This window comes from Leptodactylus fuscus, chromosome 1 (genome assembly GCF_031893055.1).
Source record: "Leptodactylus fuscus isolate aLepFus1 chromosome 1, aLepFus1.hap2, whole genome shotgun sequence".
Taxonomy (NCBI): Eukaryota; Metazoa; Chordata; class Amphibia; order Anura; family Leptodactylidae; genus Leptodactylus; species Leptodactylus fuscus.
The window spans coordinates 210662555-210682893 of NC_134265.1; the positions used below are offsets into that span (position 1 = coordinate 210662555).

Genomic DNA, 20339 nt, shown 5'->3' on the forward strand with positions numbered 1-20339 from the left:
GAAGACACTTATCTCAAGATCCTTTAGTCGCCCAATTCCTTAAGGGAGCTGCCAGGCTTTGGCCTTGTATTCTGCCCCTATACTACAATGGGACTAGTCTGCGGCCTTTCAGAGACTCTGTGGGGCTCTGTTTGAACCTCTGGAAGAGGTCAATTCTTATCTTACAAGGTGGCTTTCCAACTGGCTATCACCTCTGCCAAAAGGGTTGGTGAGCTTTAAGCTCTGGCTGCCACAGAACCACATCTGTCTTTTTATCCTGACAGAGTACAACTGAGATTCCTTACAGGATTTCTCCCTAAAGTTCTGTCTGGATATAACGTCAATCAGGTTATTTTTTTACCATCTTTTTTTCCCCTCTCCTTTTTCACAAGAGGAGGAAGGGTTACATACCCTGGATCTTGTAAGATGCCTGCACATTTATCTATAGCGCACTAGTGCCTTTAGGAGATCTGAAAATTTATTTATTAATTTTTCTGGACAAAATAGACGGATATAAGTTTCCAAAACCACTTTGTCCAGGTGGTTGAAGGAGGCAATTTCTGTTTCCTTCCACACTCAAGGTCTATCCATCCCAGATTTTGTACGTGCACACTTTACCAGGGCGTTGCGACTTCTTATGCAGAGAGACACTCGGTCTCTCTGGAGCAGTTTTGCGCTGCCACCACGTGGAAGTCACATTTGTCTTTGTCAGGCACTATAGATTAGAGTGGTGCAGTTCGGAGGCTACCGCCTTTGGACGTTCAGTTTTGTCATCTGTATGTCAAGAAGTCCCTCCCTACAGGGTTTTTTTGCTATCTCCCCATTCATTGTGCTGCTGTTGGACGTAGGGGGAATGGAAGATTATGTAGATAATCTGTTTTCCCTTAGTTTTCCCTTGGGATGCCTAAGGCCCACTAGTGGAATTGTTTCTAGTTGTCCATCGCCAGGGCCCCTGCAGATTAGCTGTATCAAGACTACAAGTAATAATGATGCCATACTGCTCACCAACCATACAATGTGTACCACTGCACTACCTAAACCCACCACTACACTGTTTATGGCAATGTGGTTCCTGGAATTATTAACATTACCTATAGGCACACAGTCCTGGAAAAGCAGATCTGCAAAAGTCCTGGCTGTCTTACCCCTGCAGAGATAATATTGATGGCCTTTAATATTAGAAAGATGGATAAACCCTTTAAAGAGGTTGTAATTGGTAGGGGGGGGGGGTGACACATGGCCCCATCAGCTGTGCTGAGTCGCTTCCATGCAGTCATTGCAGCTATGCTCCCACTGACTACAATAAGTGCCTAGATATAGTGAAGGCGCCTGGGCCACAATGCAGTGGAGCATTCTGCTTCCAGTCCTGTATTGTGTATTCAATGGGCTCCATACAGCTGATCAGTCTGGGGGAACAGAACTGATTTTCAGTTGTAGAACTTCCTGTAATAAACTAATCTCATACAATATGGTGGACCAGTGAAGTGGCCACTGTATGGAGGGGCCACTTCTCCCTGGTTTTGCGATCCGGTTGTATTTTAAACAACCAGATTGGCGGAACTGGGAAGAATTGGCTGCATCCACTTAATGATCCCTGCTCCTGCTGGCAGCCTCCTCTTCCCTTATCAGCTATCAATGGAAACTTTCATTGTGAGCTGTAACATGACATCTCTGTGACCTCTGTCTACTTTGCTCTAGCAAGATGGCATTCAATAGATATTTCATAGTTAAACTTAGGCAAGCATATTTTGAATTTAAATCTTAAATATAAAATTTATATAATTCAACTATGTAATCTATCATTAATGTTCTCTCACACGGTTTCATGCATAAAAGCTATTGGTTTATATAATGGAGAAGTTTCATGTCACTATCTACACATGCAACTTCTCCTTTTACCCCTTCTTAAAAAATGATTGCTTCTTACGTCATTGCTTGGTATATTGACTCCACTCCATATCTCATTGCAAATTCATCCACTATTTCCTGTGCAGTTTCATCAAAGTAAACCTTCCAAGCATCATCCCCTTTGGCATCAGGAATTTTTACAACTCCATTATTCTGTACATCTGTAAGGTAATGGAACAGGTTCTAAAAAAAATAAATGAAAAAAAAAATTACTGATTATATTCCATTATTGCTCACTTAAAGGGGACCTATCATTGAGAAAAGTCAGTTTTAACTAAGCACATACATGCATAGCCCTTAGAAAGGCTATTTCACACATACCTTTTGTATGTAAATTGCCTCAGTGGTTTTTGAATGAGCCCATTTTTATTCTTTTGCTAATTAGCTTCCAGCCAGCACAGGAAGTTCCCAGCAGCACTCGTCTCTGCTATTATCTCCTATGTGTGTGTGAAAATCGGAAGTCATCAGTAGCAGCCTGTGCTGTACACATATATTGGAAAGAATAGGCAGAGGGTGCACGATCAGACTTCCGGAGTGTATCGAGAGGCTAATTAGCATATGAATAAAAACGGGCTCATTCAAAAACCACTGAGGCGATTTACCTACAAAAGGTATGTGTGGAATAGCCTTTCTAACTTTTCCCAATGATAGAGCCCCTTTAATACAACCAGATACAAGAACCAAAGAACCAGATATAAGAACCAAATAACATACTCTCATTTCACCTATTTACGCACCTCATGTAGACAAGTGTATTGTACATGATATGGAGCCACCTTCTCCTCGCCTTTAATCTCCACACTGATGTGCAGTCTGATAGCACCAGATACTGCAGATTTGTCTGTCCGCTTATCTAAAAAAAAAAATTCAAATGTTTTTTTCTTTTTACTAAAAAATTTAAACCACCTAACAGTCACATTAAAATGGCAAAAACCCTCCTGAAAATATAAAAAATTTTTATTACAGATTTTAAATATATGGCTTAATTAAATATTACTGCTACATAAACTCCTTTAACTATCTAATGCATTTTAGCTTTAAACCAGTAACATTTTATCCGTCCGTGCCTTCCAGCTTTCATAACTTTTCAAATTTTAATTTCAATGTAGCTTTATGAGACCTTGTATTTTGTAGTTACATAAGGCTTTTTGAACAGTTTATATTACTTGTAATATTTGAGAAGTGAGGTAATTTACAGTAACTAATGTATTAATTTTATTTTAGGTGGTGTTCCAGATGTAATTAAAGGGGTTTTCTCATCTCAGGATTTCAGCTGCCCTCCTGTCTCGTCTCCCCACAATTTCCTGATTTTTACCTCAGGCAAGCACAGTGCTATGTGCTTTTTTTTGTATGTTGCAGTTATCTTTAGATTTACATAAAGATATAATGTTTGTGGGTGACAAACCCCAGAAAAAATGTGGGTTTGGTTAAATACAATATTGTAAGAAAATCCCTATGTATGTGGGATTTTATTAATGCAAGGGCTACTTGGGGACATTATACTGTGTGAGGGTCACTATGGAACAGTATAATGTATGGGGGCCACTATGGAACATTATACTGCAGGAAGAAGCCTCTATGGGACATTACACTTTATGGGGCCACTATGGTACATTATACTGCATAGGGACAAATATGACATATTATACTTATAGGGGCCACTACAGTAAGGGACATTATACTGTATGGGGGGGCATTATGAATACCTTATATTCTTAATACAGTGATGTTCCATCAGCCATATCTCCCTCCTATCCTATTCCCTTGCTCCTCCTTCACACTGCTCGGATTTGAATTAGGACTTTCCTCTGTTCTTTCTGTTTTATCGTTACTTAATTCTTTTAGCTCTACTCCCTCTCAGCCACTTGATGAATAATTTAATTGAGCATAAACCATGGTCTTTAGGCTGTGTTTTAATAATGTACTGATTTTTTTCTCTATGTACAACTCCTATTGCAAAATGTAGTCCACATTGGTTAGAGATGAGCGAGTAGTATTCGATCGAGTAGGTATTCGATCGTATACTACGGTATTCGAAATACTCGTACTCTGTCGAATACCACGAGGTAAACGCAGTAAAAATTCAATTCCCCTCCCACCAGGTGGGACAGGAACTAGGACAACGTAGGCATTGAAAAAAAACAAACATATACAGTAGAGATGAGTGAGTAGTGAAATATTCGAAAATTCTAAATTCAATTCGAGTAGACCTCAATATTCGACTATTCGATCGAATACTACTCGCTCATCTCTAGTAACCGTATCTTTTACTTATTACGCAGCACTGTACTTAAATGCTTTGTATTCTAAAACGTCTTAACTGTACACTGCTTGATATATAGTACTCTGGTCAATTTCAATAAAACATTTCTTGCTAAAAGAGGCAACGGAAGCCATAGTTCTAAACGCTTTCATTATTTGTTACAATAAATGTCTTACCTAGATTGTACCATACATCCATTTCTCCACTCAGGGTTCGAACTTCAATGATAGTCTGTCCCAAAAAATCATCTGACTCGCGTTTAAATCTTTGTTTCACTCTTGATTTTATGTCGTCATCTTCATCCCATACACGTACCTTGATGCGATCCGAAGAGTTGTGGCACTCACTAGAAAATAAAAAGCGGCCCAAGATTATGTAATTTTTTTGTATGTAAAACCTGGTGTAAACTGCATAACTAATGTAGGTTAGTGTGTACTATGGGAGGCTTTTTTATCAGCAAAATTATCTACGGCAACCAATCATAGCTCAGCTTTTTATAGCTTGTGAAAAATGAAAGCTGTCCTGATAGGTTGCTTTCCATGAGCACTGTTACTACAATTTACTGCACATACATAGAAAAACCACTTACAGTCCTATGAAAAAGTTTGGGCACCCCTATTAATCTTAATCATTTTTAGTTCTAAATATTTTGGTGTTTATAACAGCCATTTCAGTTTGATATATCTAATAACTGATGGACACAGTAATATTTCAGGATTGAAATGAGGTTTATTGTACTAACAGAAAATGTGCAATATGCATTAAACCAAAATTTGACCGGTGCAAAAGTATGGGCACCTCAACAGAAAAGTGACATTAATATTTAGTAGATCCTCCTTTTGCAAAGATAACAGCCTCTAGTCGCTTCCTGTAGCTTTTAATCAGTTCCTGGATCCTGGATAAAGGTATTTTGGACAAACAATTCAAGTTCAGTTAAGTTAGATGGTCGCCGAGCATGGACAGCCCGCTTCAAATCATCCCACAGATGTTCAATGATATTCAGGTCTGGGGACTGGGATGGCCATTCCAGAACATTGTAATTGTTCCTCTGCATGAATGCCTGAGGATTTGGAGCGGTGTTTTGGATCATTGTCTTGCTGAAATATCCATCCCCGGCGTAACTTCAACTTCGTCACTGATTCTTGAACATTATTCTCAAGAATCTGCTGATACTGAGTGGAATCCATGCGACTCTCAACTTTAACAAGATTCCCGATGCCGGCATTGGCCACACAGCCCCAAAGCATGATGGAACCTCCACCAAATTTTACAGTGGGTAGCATGTGTTTTTCTTGGAATGCTGTTTCTTTTTGGACGCCATGCATAACGCCTTTTTTTATAACCAAACTCAATTTTTGTTTCCAAAATGAAGCTGCCTTGTCCAAATGTGCTTTTTCATACCTCAGGCAACTCTATTTGTGGCGTACGTGCAGAAACGGCTTCTTTCTCATCACTCTCCCATACAGCTTCTATTTGTGCAAAGTGCGCTGTATAGTTGACCGATGCACAGTGACACCATCTGCAGCAAGATGATGCTGCAGCTCTTTGGAGGTGGTCTGTGGATTGTCCTTGACTGTTCTCACCATTCTTCTTCTCTGCCTTTCTGATATTTTTCTTGGCCTGCCACTTCTGGGCTTAACAAGAACTGTCCCTGTGGTCTTCCATTTCCTTACTATGTTCCTCACAGTGGAAACTGACAGGTTAAATCTCTGAGACAACTTTTTGTATCCTTCCCCTGAACAACTATGTTGAACAATCTTTGTTTTCAGATCATTTGAGAGTTGTTTTGAGTAGCCCATGATGCCACTCTTCAGAGGAGATTCAAATAGGAGATCAACTTGCAATTGGCCAAAATAAATACCTTTTCTTATGATTGGATACATCTGGCTATGAAGTTCAAAGCTCACTGAGGTTACAAAACCAATTTTGTGCTTCAGTAAGTCAGTAAAAAGTAGTTAGGGGAATTCAAATCAATAAAATGATAAGGGTGCCCATACTTTTGCACCGGTCAAATTTTGGTTTAATGCATATTGCACATTTTCTGTTAGTACAATAAACCTCATTTCAATCCTGAAATATTACTGTGTCCATCAGTTATTAGATATATCAAACTGAAATGGCTGTTGCAAACACCAAAATATTTAGAACAAAAAATGATTAAGATTAATAGGGGTGCCCAAACTTTTTCATAGGACTGTATATGCAGCTCAAGAATCATTGAAGTGACATAGCTGCACAGTAATAGGATAGAAGCTGTACTCATTATTCTGTCAAATTGCTCAATACTAACACATAGATATACAGAGGAATCCAAACTACACCAGAAACACTGAGGCTACAAATCATCATACTACAGGAATCAGCATCCTTTATGTGTAATAATGTGTATAGCACATGCAGAGCTACAGTGGGGCAAAAAAGTATTTAGTCAGTCACCAATAGTGCAAGTTCCACCACTTAAAAAGATGAGAGGTGTCTGTAATTTACATCATAGGTAGATCTCAACTATGAGAGACAAAATGAGAAAACAAATCCAGAAAATCACATTGTCTGTTTTTGTAAGAATTTATTTGCAAATTATGGTGGAAAATAAGTATTTGGTCAGTGACAAAATTTCATCTCAATACTTTGTTATATATCCTTTGTTGGCAATCACAGAGGTCAAACGTTTTCTGTAAGTCTTCACAAGGTTGGCACACACTGTTGTTGGTATGTTGGCCCATTCGTCCATGCAGATCTCCTCTAGAGCAGTGATGTTTTGGGGCTGTCGCTTGGCAACACAGACTTTCAACTCCCTCCAAAGGTTTTCTATAGGGTTGAGATGTGGAGACTGGCTAGGCCACTCCAGGACCTTGAAATGCTTCTTACAAAGCCACTCCTTCGTTGCTCTGGTGGTGTGCTTTGGATCATTGTCATGTTGAAAGACCCAGCCACGTTTCATCTTCAATGCCCTTGCTGATGGAAGGAGGTTTGCACTCAAAATCTCACGATACATGCCCCATTCATTCTTTCATGTACCCGGATCAGTCGTCCTGGCCCCTTTGCAGAGAAACAGCCCCAAAGCATGATGTTTCCACCCCCATGCTTTACAGTATGTATGGTGTTTGATGGATGCAACTCAGTATTCTTTTTCCTCCAAACACGTAAAGTGGTGTTTCTACCAAACAGTTCCAGTTTGGTTTCATCAGACCATAGGACATTCTCCCAATACTCTTCTGGATCATCCAAATGCTCTCTAGCAAACTTCAGACGGGCCCGGACATGTACTGGCTTAAGCAGTGGGACACTTCTGGCACTGCAGGATCTGAGTCCCTGGCGGTGTAGTGTGTTACTGATGGTAGGCTTTGTTACATTGGTCCCAGCTCTCTGTAGTTCATTCACTAGATCCCCCCGCGTGGTTCTGGGATTTTTGGTCACCGTTCTTGTGATCATTTTGACCCCACGGGGTGAGATTTTGCGTGGAGCTCCAGATCGAGGGAGATTATCAGTGGTCTTGTATGTCTTCCATTTTCTAATTATTGCTCCCACAGTTGATTTCTTCAATCCAAGCTGGTTGCCTATTGCAGATTCAGTCTTCCCAGCCTGGTGCAGGGCTACAATTTTGTTTCTGGTGTCCTTTGACAGCTCTCTGGTCTTCACCATAGTGGAGTTTGGAGTCTGACTGTTTGAGGGTGTGCACAGGTGTCTTTTTATACTGATAAGTTTAAACAGGTGCCATTACTACAGGTAATGAGTGGAGGAAAGAGGAGACTCTTAAAGAAGAAGTTACAGATCTGTGAGAGCCAGAAATCTTGATTGTTTGTAGGTGACCAAATACTTATTTTCCACCATAATTTGCAAATAAATTCTTACAAAATCAGACAATGTGATTTTCTGGATTTTTTTTCTCATTTTGTCTCTCATAGTTGAGGTCTACCTATGATGTAAATTACAGACGCCTCTCATCTTTTTAAGTGGTGGAACTTGCACTATTGGTGACTGACTAAATACTTTTTTGCCCCACTGTATGTATGCATCCAGAGTGGCTATATATAGTATATGGACATGTCACAGGATTAATGCCAGATGTGCCAGCTCCAATTCCATTAGTTCAGCTGCAGCTCAATACTGCCATCTTTAATATTACTGAAAAGGAAACCCTGTAAGGGTGCGTTAACATATGCACATCCTTAGTATCAATTTTCTATGAGATCGGTTCTGGCACCGCATGGAAAAACACTATCTAAATCTTGCAAATGACTTCATCCACACTCCATCTATTTACAGTATAGAGGTGAAGCCAGCAATTGCCAGCTTCACTCCTGTACCCAAGCAGGGGTTGCTCTCTTGGGCTCAGCAGCTCCTCCTCCTCACACATAAGTGCTTTTGCACAGGCAGCAGGGATAACAGTTCATACTACTTAATGTCCCCACCCAAAGTATAATGCTACTTAGCGCCTTTGTCACATTAGATTCCTCTTGCACAGTACGATGTCAGGTTAGTTGCCCCCCTGTACAATATATTTCGAAGTTAGTGTCCCTGCACACAGTCTAATGCTACATTAGGAAATATTTTTTCCTAATTTTTCTTGTCTAAACCTGGAGTGTGTCTTATAGTCAGACGTGTCATTTTGTGCACAAATTACCGTAAATATGGGAAGTATACAACTGTGGTTCACCTCGGACTTTTGCTTAATGGTGGAACCCAGTCAGAGGACCTTTACTAAAAGTAGTATATCCCTGCTCTATTGACCTCGGTAGCCTTGGACCAGTTGCTGCTATGGAAGTTGTTTCTCATCCTGAACCACCCCACCCCTACTCTATATCCAGTAATATACTACTGCATGCAGAAGACGGAAACCTGTCAGATCGGGTCCGGTCGTGAGCGTTGGTGAGCGTTTTATGCTCTCCGCCGCAAAACTGTTTTTTTTTTTTTTTTTTTTTTAAATCAAACACAGAATACTGCATGTCCGAATCTGTGTCCGGTTTAAAAAAAACGGTTTTGCGGCAGAGAGAATAAAACGCTCACCGCGCTCACGGCCAGACACCTTTCATACCCATTCAAATGAATGGGTATGAAAGAGTCCTGCAGGTTTCCGTCACCTGCCTCTGTTTTGTGCAGGAAACGTAAACCTGCAGAACGGAAACGGGGTGCAGATGTGAATGAGCCCTAGCATAATAACAACAATTTCAAGCCAACCCAGTACCTGACTTTCTCTAGAAGGTCACGTTTTGGACTATATCCAGCTCTTCCCAGCACCCTTGGTGGTGGATGATACTAGGGTTAAAATTAAGGAGTTATGTTCCTGTCTGCCCATTTTATTCAAATTAAAAAATGGCAATGACTGACAGAGTTCAACAAGTCTAAATTATTCCAAACAATCTTAAAAAACCTGCCCCCCCCAAAAAAAAAACAACAACTTAGTAGCATTAAAAAAAAAAAAAAGAGAAATAAAAAATCATTCTTACTTGTGATGTTATTTCTGTAACTCCCACAGAAGTGAATGAGACAAAAGAAAGCTGGGCTGATTTTAGGTGACGTTGGAACCTACCTTTTCATGGACCATCATGATAAAAAAATGAAGGTAAAAAACTGACAACTGATGGCAACTTATGGTTTTGGAGTAGAAATTTGTAAAAACAAAACAAAACAAAAAACATAATTGCTGCATTTTTTTTTCATCAGTTGTAATGACATAAGGGACAAAAAAAACATGGGAAGAATATGCAAATCTGTCTCCCAAGATGTAAACAGGGAGACAGTGCCTCTGTTATGCTGCCCTCTATAGCAAGCACCCTGAACAAGATGCCCAACTTCCCAGAAGTCTTTACTGTATGATGCGAGGTTATAAACAAATCAATTTCTCAGCTACGGACGGCACCGTTTCTGTCTCTTTGGACTTTGTTTACATCTTGGGAGACAGATTTGCATATTCTTCCCATGTTCCTTTGCAGTGGAGCAACTATGGCTGTATAAGTCTCCACACACCTGAGAAGGTGATCTCTCCCTAAGGATAGACATTATCCCCATAATCGGCACAAAAAAAAGTGATACTGATGTAACTGATGCCTTGGATAGAAGCACTTGAAAAGGGAGAACATGACACAGCAGAGGGGCACACTATCTCAAAAGACATATAACTTCCTTGGTGGACATGGTCCAGGCTTTCCCTTGCATTACTGCAAGGCAGCATTAGTGGGCTTTTAGCATATAGCAATATAAATGCTATTTGCTGCATGTTCAAAGTCTTTGGTGCATTTGCTACCTTTTTTTTTCCTTCTTTAAGCCAGCAAAATTGAGCTTACTAGCGTATTGCTAAAAGTAATGTACACACAAACAGCTAATATGGATCCAAATTTTGTGTCTGCACTAATCTCTGCATGTCACATATACTGTATATCAATAAAAGTTATATGAATATGGACATTTTTATTTTTAGTGTAGTAGAATACAAGCAATGTAACACAAAATAGTGAATAGACTGTTTTGTTTGTTTGTTTTTATAAAATATACAAATTGGTGATTTTAATTCACAAACTCACAAGTGGAAATTTTCCTCCCACACAGGGTTTAGGTTTCCATATATGGTCTTGGTTCTTTTCTTAGTTTTCCCGACCTGTACAGTAACATAGGGATCACTGGAGCCTGTTTTATCCTTGGCTTGGAGGCCCTGTGCACACACCACTGCAAAACAGTAAGAGATAAAGCATATGCCATTTTCTGTACCTGGAAATTTGACACAACTGTTTAACCCCTTCCCGCCGATGGCATTTTTTGATTTTCGTTTTTCGTTTTTGACTCCCCTCCTTCTAAACCCCATAACTTTTTTATTTCTCCGCTCCCAGAGTCATATGAGGTCTTAATTTTTGCGGGACAATTTTTTCTTCATGATGCCACCATTAATTATTCTATATAATGTACTGGGAAGCAGGAAAAAAAATTCAGAATGGGGTGGATTTGAAGAAAAAATGCATTTCTGCGACTTTCTTACGGGCTTTGGTTTTACGGCGTTCACTGTGCAGCCAAAATGACATGTCCCCTATATTCTGTGTTTCGGTACGGTTCCAGGGATACCAAATTTATATGGTTTTATTTACATTTTGACCCCTAAAAAAAAATTTCAAAACGGTGTTAAAAAATTTTTTTTTCTAAAAGTCGCCATATTCCGACGGCCGTAACCTTTTTATACATAGGTGTACGGGGATGTATAGGGCGTCTTTTTTTGCGGGGTTGGGTGTACTTTTTAGTTCTACCATTTTCGGGAAATGTTATTGCTTTGATCAATTTTTATTCAAATTTTTAATCAGAATTAAAACAGTGAAAAAACTGCAGTTTGGCACTTTTGACTATTTTTCCTGCTACGGCGTTTACCGAACAGGAAAAATATTTGTATAGATTTGTAGAGCGGGCGATTTCGGACGCGGGGAGACCTAACATGTATATGTTTCACAGTTTTTAACTACTTTTATATGTGTTCTAGGGAAAGAGGGGTGATTTGAACTTTTAATACTTTTTATATTTTTTTATATTTTTTTTTACTTTTTTTTTTTTTTTTTTGCGCATTTATTAGACCCCCTAGGGGTGTTGAACCCCAGGGGGTCTGATCACTAATGCAATGCATTACAATGCTAATGCATTGCAATGCATTGCAAAAAAGCATCATCTCTTTTGCAGGCTGTATACACCAGCCTGCAAAAGAGAGAATTTGCAGACCGGCTGGGAGCCTTTAACAAGGCTCCCGGCTGTCATGGCAACGGGGGGTCGGCCCTGGAGCATGCTCCAGGAGCCGGCGATCCCTGCCAAAATGGCCTGTGACAGCAGCGCCGGAGGGGTTAATGCCTCCGATCGGTCCGGGGACCGATCGGAGGCATTAGAGCCGGTTGTCTACTGCTTAAAGCAGTAGACACCCGGCGGCTATGACGGCCGCCCGGCTCCCGGGCGGTCGCCATAGTTACAGACCCGACACGCGCCGTACTATTACGGCGCATGTCGGGAAGGGGTTAAGTACACTGCCACTCTTGGATTGTCTGGCCAGTAGCAGGAGGGAACGCTGTGTGTAGAGGTAGGTTGCAATTTTATAGAGATGAAAGGGGACTGGGAATCAGAGAAACTACACCAGAAAGATTGAAAAGGATTAGAGATGAGCGAACAGTGTTCTATCGAACACATGTTCGATCGGATATCAGGGTGTTCGCCATGTTCGAATCGAATCGAACACCGCGTGGTAAAGTGCGCCAAAATTCGATTCCCCTCCCACCTTCCCTGGCGCCTTTTTTGCACCAATAACAGCGCAGGGGAGGTGGGACAGGAACTACGACACCGGGGGCATTGAAAAAAATTGGAAAAAGTCATTGGCTGCCGAAATCAGGTGACCTCCATTTTAGACGAATAGTGGATTTCAAATCCGGGTCATATGAGAATGTGAACTTTGTGACTATGAGACAGGGATAGCTGTACAGGCAGGGATAGCTAGGGATAACCTTTATTTAGGGGGGAATGTTATTAAAAATAACTTTTTGGGGCTCTATCGGGTGTGTAATTGTGATTTTTGTGAGATAAACTTTTTCCCATAGGGATGCATTGGCCAGCGCTGATTGGCCGAATTCCGTACTTTGGCCAATCAGCGCTGGCTCTGCTGGAGGAGGCGGAGTCTAAGATCGCTCCACACCAGTCTCCATTCTGGTCCGACCTTAGACTCCGCCTCCTCCAGCAGAGCCAGCGCTGATTGGCCGAATTCCGTACTCTGGCCAATCAGCGCTGGCCAGTGCATTCTATTGGCGTGATGAAGCAGTGCTGAATGTGTGTGTTTAGCTCAACTACTCCACCGGCGTAGTTGAGCTAAACACACACATTCAGCACTGCTTCATCACGCCAATAGAATGCATTGGCCAGTGCTGATTGAAGCAGAGCTGAATCTGTGTGCTTAGCTCAAGTACTCCACCGGCGTAGTTGAGCTAAGCACACACATTCAGCACTGCTTCATCACGCCAATAGAATGCATTGGCCAGTGCTGATTGAAGCAGAGCTGAATCTGTGTGCTTAGCTCAACTACTCCACCGGCGTAGTTGAGCTAAGCACACACATTCAGCACTGCTTCATCACGCCAATAGAATGCACTGGCGAGCGCTGATTGGCCAGAGTACGGAATTCGGCCAATCAGCGCTGGCTCTGCTGGAGGAGGCGGAGTCTAAGATTGCTCCACACCAGTCTCCATTCTGGTCCGACCTTAGACTCCGCCTCCTCCAGCAGAGCCAGCGCTGATTGGCCGAATTCCGTACTCTGGCCAATCAGCACTGGCTAATGCATTGTATTGGCGTGATGAAGCAGTGCTGAATGTGTGTGTTTAGCTCAACTACACTGGTGGAGTAGTTGAGCTAAGCACACAGATTCAGCTCTGCTTCAATCAGCGCTGGCCAATGCATTCTATTAGCTTGATGAAGCAGAGTGTGCACAAGGGTTCAAGTGCACCCTTGGCTCTGATGTAGCAGAGCCGAGGGTGCACAAGGGTTCAAGTGCACCCTCGGCTCTGCTACATCAGAGCCGAGGGTGCGCTTGAACCTTTGTGCAGCCTCGGCTCTGCTACATCAGAGCCGAGTGTGCGCTTGAACCCTTGTGCACACTCTGCTTCATCAAGCTAATAGAATGCATTGGCCAGCGCTGATTGAAGCAGAGCTGAATCTGTGTGCTTAGCTCAACTACTCCACCAGTGTAGTTGAGCTAAACACACACATTCAGCACTGCTTCATCACGCCAATAGAATGCATTGGCCAGCACTGATTGGCCAGAGTACGGAATTCGTCCAATCAGCGCTGGCTCTGCTGGAGGAGGCGGAGTCTAAGGTCGGACCAGAATGGAGACTGGTGTGGAGCAATCTTAGACTCCGCCTCCTCCAGCAGAGCCAGCACTGATTGGTCGAGTTCCGTACTTTGGCCAATCAGCGCTGGCCAATGCATTCTATTAGCCCGATGAAGTAGAGCTGAATGTGTGTGCTTAGCACACACATTCAGCTCTACTTCATCGGGCTAATAGAATGCATTGGCCAATCAGCGCTGGCCAATGCATTCTATTAGCGTGAACTGAGTTTGCACAGGGGTTCTAGTGCACCCTCGGCTCTGCTACATCAGATTGCTACATCTGATGTAGCAGTGCCGAGTGTGCATCAGATGTGTAGTTGAGCAGAACTGGCTCAGCACTGCTAAGTCTCTGCATTCGCATAGGAATGCATTGGCCAGCCTTCGGCCAATCAGCGCTGGCTCTGCCGGAGGAGGCGGAGTCTAAGGTCGGACCTGAATGGAGACTGGTGTGGAGCGATCTTAGATTCCGCCTCCTCCAGCAGAGCCAGCGCTGATTGGTCGAATTCCGTACTCTGTCCAATCAGCACTGGCCAATGCATTTCTATGGGGAAAAGTTAGCTTGCGAAAATCGCAAACTGACAGGGATTTCCATGAAATAAAGTGACTTTTATGCCCCCAGACATGCTTCCCCTGCTGTCCCAGTGTCATTCCAGGGTGTTGGTATCATTTCCTGGGGTGTCATAGTGGACTTGGTGACCCTCCAGACACGGATTTGGGTTTCCCCCTTAACGAGTATATGTTCCCCATAGACTATAATGGGGTTCGAAACCCATTCGAACACTCGAACAGTGAGCGGCTGTTCGAATCGAATTTCGAACCTCGAACATTTTAGTGTTCGCTCATCTCTAAAAAGGATCACAAAGATTTTTAACTATGCTTTATGCTTTTATTCTAAATTTTGTATGGCAAACACTATATCATTTATATCAATGGCTAGTGTTTCCAATTACAAATTTTAACAGCTTGAGACAACTATTTAACATTTTCTCCAAATACACATATTTGCAGTTTACCTATATAGTAGTAGTAGTAGTAGTAGTAGTAGTAGTAGTAGTAGTAGTAGTAGTAGTAGTAGTAGTAGTAGTAGTAGTAGTAGTAGTAGTAGAAGTATATAGAATCTACATTTCTTACATAAAGCATGTAACTTATTTACCGGTGATGCTGATCTTTGCAGACCACTTTGAAGTCCCATCCAGAACACTCTGCTTCACAGCTTTGATCTGATGTGCATGTGTGGCTTTAGCAACTCCAAAGACTTCTTGAATAAGCTCAAATATCTCTGGTTTGTTCCTTTCCCGGATTTTCATCCTATCTTTCAAAACCATGATAATATTTAGTGTTCGGTCTTCAGCTCCATGTTTGGAGCTCTTTTCAGCTGCTCCTGTTAGGGATAAGACAACAAAAATTGTTTGAGATGATTTAAAACATTGTTTTAATATTATAAATTCTAATATTTTTAATATTTATTTTTGTTACTAATGATTGTAGAAGAAACGGAATCCAAGTTTAGGTATATTTACATGAGATTTTTGCAGATATTCTATGATTTTCTGAGCAAAAATAAGAGGTTTTGCCATGTTTTTGACATGTTATGTCTCACATAAACCAAAGCCCCATACACCCAATGGTGTCAGGATGTGGCTGGCTAAACAAAGCCACAACACTTTGCAGTCATTGACTATTACGGGTGGGCTGTTTTGCATGTATGCTTCCCTGTGGCTGAGGTCCCACGTTGCAGAAATGCAGTTTTTTTTTGTTGCAGACTTTGTTGCGTTTTTTTTGTGCTAATGCAAGAAGTGAAGCAGATTGAGCAAAAGGGAGAGGTGCAAGTACTTACTATATATTTCCCATTCCCTTTATAGAGGACCTTTCACTTTCTCAGGGCACATGCGATGTAATACACAGCTAGAAAGCTGACAGTGCGCTGAATTCAGCTTTCCAGTTCTGTGCCCCGCTGAAGAGCTATTGGTGCCGATACCATAGCTCTTCAGTGTCAGAAGGGCGTTTCTGACAGTCAGTCAGGAACGCCCCTCCTCACAGTAGGGTCTATTGGGCTGTACTGTGAGAGGGGGTGTTGCTTACCGCCCAGCAATGATGCTGAGCGGTGAGGAATGCCTCCCCAGTACTCGTCTATGGACAAGTACTATCAGGAGGGGAGGTGGTGTTCCTCAACGTTCAGCGTCATGGCTGAGTGGTAAGGAATGCCTCCTCTCACAGTACAGCGCAATAGACGCTACTATGAAGAAGGGCGTTTCTGACTGACTGTCAGAAACGCCCTTCTGACACTGAATAGCTACGGTAACGGCACAGATAGCTCTTCAGCAGGGGCACAGAGCGGGAAAGCAGAATTTAGCTTTCTATCGATGTATTACCCCATATGTGCCCTGAGGACGTGAAAAGTCCTCTTTAACCCCTTAACGACCGGCCCATAGGGAATCTACATCGGCACTGACAGGTCCTTCCTGACTGCCCTATAGGAAAACTACGTCGGGCAGTCAGGGAAGGATTCCCTTTCAGTGCCGATGTAGTTGGAGCAAGTCTTAGCTGTATCTTACAGCTAAGACCTTGCTCCATAACCCCCCATCAGAGGGGGCTCCGATGGGGGGGTTTTAACCCCTTCAGTTCCGTGATCAAACATGATCACGGAACTGAAGCGGTTCCGCTGTGTTGCCGGTCAGATCGGCACCCCCCGCGGCGAGATCGGGGGGTGCCAGTGTCTCTAACATGCAGTCTGGGGTCTGGCCAGTGACCCCAGACTGCCTGAGCCTCCATTACCTGGTTGATCCTGCCCCCAGTACTCAGGAAGCCAAGCGATGCGTCTACATCGCTTGGCTTCCTGATACAGACTGGAGACACGTGCAGCCTGTGTCTCCTGTGTCTCCAGCCTGTAACACTGATTCAGCAGTGAAATCATTGCTGAATCAAGTGTCCTAAAAGGGAAACATAAAAAAAGTGAAATCAAAAGTGAAAAATAAATAAATAAAGCTTTTGAAAAAAAATGAATAAAGTTATAAAGCCCCAAAAATCCCCTTTTTTCTATAGAAAATGAGTTATGTAAAAAAAAAAACTAAAAATTAATAAAAACAATACATATTTGGTATCGCCGCGTCCGTAACAATCTGTACAATAAAACTGAAACAATATTTAATGTATACGGTAAACGTCAGGGGAAAAAAAAACGGAAAAAAAAACGCCGGAAGTAGTGATTTTTCACCATCTCACCTTAGAAAATATGCTATAAAAAGTGATCAAAAAGTCATATGCACCCCACAACAGTACCAATAAAAAGCGCAGGTTGTCCCGCAAAAAATAAGCCCTCAATCAACACTGTCAACCAAAAAATAAAAATGTTACGCCTCTCAGAAGATGGCGATGCAAAAATCACTGATTTATGTCCCCAAATGTGTTTTTGTTCTGTAGAATTAGTATTGCATAAAAAATACTATAAATGAGGTATAGCCGTAACCGTACCAACCCGCAGAATAAAGGTCACATGTTATTTATACTGTACGCTGCATGGCGCAAAATTTAAAAGGGAAAACTCAATGCCAGAATTGATTTTATTTTTTTAAATCCAGCAAAAAAAGAGTTAAAATGTATTCAATAGAATATAGGCACCCAAAAATGGTGTCATTACAAAATGCACTTCATCCCGCAAACAACAAGCCTTATATGGCCACGTCACCAGAAAAATAAAGAAAATATAGCATCTAACAATGTGAAGACAAAAACCCGCCAAATCGCCAAATCATTGGAACACGACTGGCTGCATCAGGAAGGGAATATATAAGCGGTGCGAGCGAATATCAGGGGACACCCCATATTTACACGTTATGAGGGAACGGACACCAGAAATGACCCCCAAAGTGACCCCCCCAATCATAGGAGCTACTTGAACATAGTAGGGAATTTGGCGTTTTCAATGTTCTCCGCACAGCTTATATATTCCCTCTTCGCCATCCGCTGTGCAGTCACGTCTGGGATACTAATACTCACTACGCCCCCTGATAAATTCTATGAGGGGTGCAGTTTTCAAAATGGGGTCACTCCTTTGGGGAATCCACTTTCTGGTACCTTACAGGCTCTACAAACATGACATCGCGTCCAGATACCAAACATCCAAATCTGTGCTCCAAAAGCCACATCGCGCTCCTTCCCTTCTGCGCCCTGCTGTGTGCCCAAACTGCAGTTTATGCCACATGTATGACACATGTATGACACTGGTGTACCCGGGATAATGTACGTAATGTCATATGTGGGTATAAACTGATATTGGGGCACAGCCGGACACAGAAGGGAAGAAGGGTTATTGGGTTTTTGGAGCACAGACGGTTTGGTTTTTGGATGCCATGACACTTTTGTAGAGCTGAAACGCCAGTAAAGTGGGATCCCCTGATCCCCTGAGACCTTATTTTGGAAATTACACCCCTGAAGGATTTCTCCAGGGGTACAGAGAGCATTTTTAACCCCCAAGTGTTGCTATAACTTATTATCCATAAATGAATATGAAGCTGATTGTGAGAAGTGAAAATACCAATTTTTCCAGGAATATGTCATTTCAGTGCGTAATATGTGGTGCCCGCCTTGTATCAGAGATGAACGCTCTAAAAGCTGTTGTGCCCGGGATACCCGCTTACCAGTTTTTGGAGTGTGTATCTCTGCTGACATAAGTTGGGCACAACATATCGGGCACTAAAATGGCGAATCTCTGGAAAAATTTCATTTTTAACTTCTCATTTTCAGTTGCGATTTCATTTCTGGAAACTAAATAAATGCAACCCTCAAGGGTTAAAAACGCTCGCTACGCCACTTGATATATCCCATCAGTGGGCTAGTGTCCAAAATGGGGTGACATGTCTGCAGATTCCACTTTATTGGCAATTCAGGGTCTTCGCAAAAGTGGCATGGCGTCCAAAAACCAAACTGCGATAAAAACCAAAATAGCGCTCCTTCGATTCTGTGCCCGGCTGTACCAAACAGCCATTTCTACCCACATATAGCATTAAGTCCGTTATCTGGGGTACACCAGTGTCATACATGTCGGCATACACTGCCATTTGGGTACACAGCAGGGCGCAGATGTGAAGAAGCGATATGTGCTTTTGGAGTGCAGATTTAGATTGTTGGTGTTTGGACACCACGTCACATTTACAGAGACCCTAAAATTGCCCCTACAAAATGGGGTCACTTATTGGGGAATTCCAGTTTACTGTCAACTCCAGGGCTCTGCAAAAACATCATGGCGCCCAGAGGGTCCCTCTAAATCTGTACCCCAAAAGCTAAAAAGCGCAGTGCTCCTTCCCTTCTGAGCCCTGCTGTGTGCCCAAGCAGCAGCTTACACCCACAAATATAATTTTTTGCCCCTCGGGATGTCCCCTTAATACTTTTAGGAGTGCAGGTCTCTGACAACACAAAGTGGGGGCAACGTATTGGGCACTGAAATGGCATATTCTTTAAAAATTTCAATTTTCATTTTGTACATTAATTTTTGGGAAGCATTTTTAGGCTCAAAATGATAATACCCCTTGATACATTCTTTGAAGGGTGTAGTTTTTAAAATGGGGTCACATTTGAGGGGTTTGCATTGTATTGATACTTTATGAGCTCAGCAAATGCGACATGGCACCTGAATACTATTCCAGTCACATCTGCCCTCCAAAAGCCAAATAGCGCTCTTTCCATTCTGAGCCCCACCATGTCCCCATACAGCAGATTATGGCCACATATGGGGTATTGCCATGTTCAGCAGAAATTGTGTAACAAACTGTGGGGGGCTTTTTCTCTTTTAACCCCTTGTGAAAATGAAAACTTTGGGGATAAAGGGACATTTTAGTAATTTTTAACCTACACATGCCAAGGTTAGTAAAATCTGTGAAACGGCTATAGGGTCAAAATACTCACTATAACCCTCAATGAATACCTTAAGGGGTCTAGTTTATCAAATGGGGTCATTTGAGGGTTTTCAATTGTTTTGGTAACTCAAATCTTGTTTGAATGTGCAATGGGCCTAAAATATCTGAAAGCAAAATTTGTGTCTTGAAATCCAGTTGGTGCTCCCATCTTTTTGGGCACTACCGTGCGTCCGTACATAGGATTAAGGCTACAAAGTGTACATTTTTGAATACAGGAGAAATGGGGCCATCTAATTTGGGGTGTTTTTCTTTATTTTCATGGCATGTGTGCAAAAAAACTGCCTTTAAAATGACTCTCTTGTGTAAAAAATATGACAATTTTTTGTTTGACACAAATTCTTTTAAAACCTATGGGGTCAAAATACTCAGTATACCCCTCAATGAATACCTCAAAGGGTCTAGTTTATAAAATGGTGTCATTTATTGGGGTTTTAAATTGTTTTG

The 20339-nt window shown here is 42.0% G+C and overlaps 1 protein-coding gene across 1 annotated transcript in view; it reads right to left on the bottom strand.

Annotated features, from left to right (window-relative positions):
* Positions 1-20339, bottom strand: part of UNC13A (unc-13 homolog A) — a 210686-nt gene that overhangs the window by 74461 nt on the left and 115886 nt on the right. The window contains exons 18-22 of the mRNA XM_075282689.1: positions 15137-15364; positions 10672-10813; positions 4327-4496; positions 2625-2740; positions 1907-2070 (exon numbers count right to left, since the gene is read on the bottom strand). Coding sequence (XP_075138790.1) covers positions 1907-2070; positions 2625-2740; positions 4327-4496; positions 10672-10813; positions 15137-15364 — 820 coding nt within the window. The remainder of the gene's footprint in view (positions 1-1906; positions 2071-2624; positions 2741-4326; positions 4497-10671; positions 10814-15136; positions 15365-20339) is intronic.